The sequence below is a fragment of the Lacerta agilis genome, chromosome 8 (genome assembly GCF_009819535.1).
Source record: "Lacerta agilis isolate rLacAgi1 chromosome 8, rLacAgi1.pri, whole genome shotgun sequence".
In the NCBI taxonomy this organism is placed as follows: Eukaryota; Metazoa; Chordata; class Lepidosauria; order Squamata; family Lacertidae; genus Lacerta; species Lacerta agilis.
Genome location: NC_046319.1, coordinates 71,161,644 through 71,163,712, shown reverse-complemented (window position 1 = coordinate 71,163,712; position 2,069 = coordinate 71,161,644). Strand labels below are relative to the sequence as shown.

The 2,069-nt window shown below is 47.4% G+C and overlaps 1 protein-coding gene across 1 annotated transcript; it reads right to left on the bottom strand.

The window, feature by feature from the left end:
• Window positions 1–240: 240 nt before the first annotated feature.
• Window positions 241–1,335, bottom strand: LOC117052018 (chemokine-like receptor 1). Its single transcript, XM_033158745.1, has one exon. The coding sequence runs from the start codon at window positions 1,333–1,335 to the stop codon at window positions 241–243; it is 1,095 nt and encodes a 364-aa protein (XP_033014636.1).
• Between the last annotated feature and the right edge of the window lie 734 nt (window positions 1,336–2,069).

The window sequence follows — 2,069 nt, the reverse complement described above, 5'->3', positions numbered from 1 at the left end:
ACTCTTGCCTTGATGCAACATCATTTCACCTCTTCGCAGATAAATGGGAATGAATGCTCATTCCGTAGCCAATGTTGTCATATCTTCCTGCAAGCAGATCAGGATGAATGCTCAAGAAACAGGTCTTCTGGAAGCACCCCTTCCTCTTATTTATTTAGTTTGCAAAACCAGGCAGAAGTTTTTTGGGTGGGTGGGTGGGTAAGGAACATGGACTACTCATAAACTTGCGAAAAGGAAGTCTCAAACCATGCAGGACTCCATTCCTGATGTGGAGCTGGAGGTTCTGTTGCTGGGGAAAGAAGGTGTGAAGGCCCACTTGTCACTGACCGCTCCTTTAAAGGCCAGGAAGAGGGATCGGCGGCTGGTCTTTTTGTAGTTGGACCCGACAAAGACATACAGAATGGGATTGAGGCAGCTGTTGAGGCAGACCAGGCCTTCAGCCAGTGGGGTGCCAATATCTAGGGTGGTTTGCATTTGAAGGCTATCGTCTTCCAGTGTTTCGAGAATGGAGAAGAGGTGGTGGGGGAACCAGCAGAAGAAGAAGGCCATGACCACTGCCACTATGATCTTGAAGGATCGTCCAAATTGGCCAAATATCTTCCCCCTTAGCTTGATCATGATGGCGCAGTAGCAGGCCAGAATGATGCCGAAGGGGATTAGGAAGCCCAGCGCGAATTCAGCAAGCACCATGAGACGGTGTGTCCTTAGGCTGCCCTCATCCTGCAAATGGAAGCTGTAGATGCAATGTATAGTGCCATCCATTAGCTCTTCCGTGTCACGGAAGCTGAAGTACGGGATGCTGAGAGCCAAGGCTGCTACCCAGATGAACACAGCCACCAGGGAAGCAAGCTGGAGACTGCGGTGGTTCAAGGCCCAAACCGGGTGGACCACAGCAGCGTAGCGGTCAGCACTGATGGCTGTTAAGAAGAAGATGCTGGCAAACATGTTCAAGAGGGGAACCACGGTGTTGAGTTTGCACATCAGCCTCCCCAGAATCCAGTGATAATCCAGAGCGACATAAGCTATCTCGGTAGAGAGGCAAAGGGCGAAGATGAAATCAGCCACAGCCAAGTTGAGATACCAGATGGTGGTAACGGTCTTCTTCATGTGGAAACCAGTGAGGAAGATAACAAGGCCATTGCCCATGGCCCCCAAGAGCAAGGTGATGGTGTAAATTGCCAAGGAAAACATTCTTATTGCTGGCAAAATGTGGGCATTATCAGAGTGAGGGTCTAGGAGCCATTCTTCTGTCCAGTTGTAGTCAAACCCGTTGCTGTTGGTGGGTGGTGGAAAATCTGTGTCATTGTCATGTTGAAAAAAGGGGAGAAGATCCATCCCTTCTCAGGTTCAATTACCACTTCTCTATTTCTCTCTCTCTATTTGGCCTGAAACAAAACAAAACGCCCACACAAATGCCATACACAGAACTGGAATGAATAGGCAAGGGTGTGTGTGCAGATTTTAAATTGGTGTCAGATTTTCATGGAGAAATCCCAGTTCCCAAATCCATATTTTGAATCTGAGGTGTGAAACTTGACATTTGACTTAATTTCTGAGTTAAGTTTGGAGAACGGTTGGATGGGAGGTGGGGGAACATAGCAGAAATTTTCGGCACAGTGTCGTCCACAATATTATCCCTTTAAACCAGTGCTTCCCAAACTTGGGTCTCCAGTTGTTTTGGGACTACAACTCCCATCATCCCTAGCTTGCAGGACCAGTGGTCAAGGATGATGGGAACTGTAGTCCAAAAAAGGAAAAGGAAATCTGGAGACCCAAGTTTGGGAAACACTGATTTAAACTGATAGGTGGATAATTGACAGTCCCACCCCCAAGAAATCTGGAGCCGCAGGCACACAAGTCCCCTGAGTCACATACTTCCAGAAGATGTTGTGATGGCCATGGCTAGACAATTTCATGGAGGAGAAGACTATGGCTATTAGCCATGATTCCTATGTTCTCCCACGACCATCATAGTAAGATGCCTTCACCATTCGTCCTAAGGTCCAAGGGCAGGTTACAGCAATTAAAACACAATGTTAAAAACAGTTTAAAGCAACTTACAATCACAG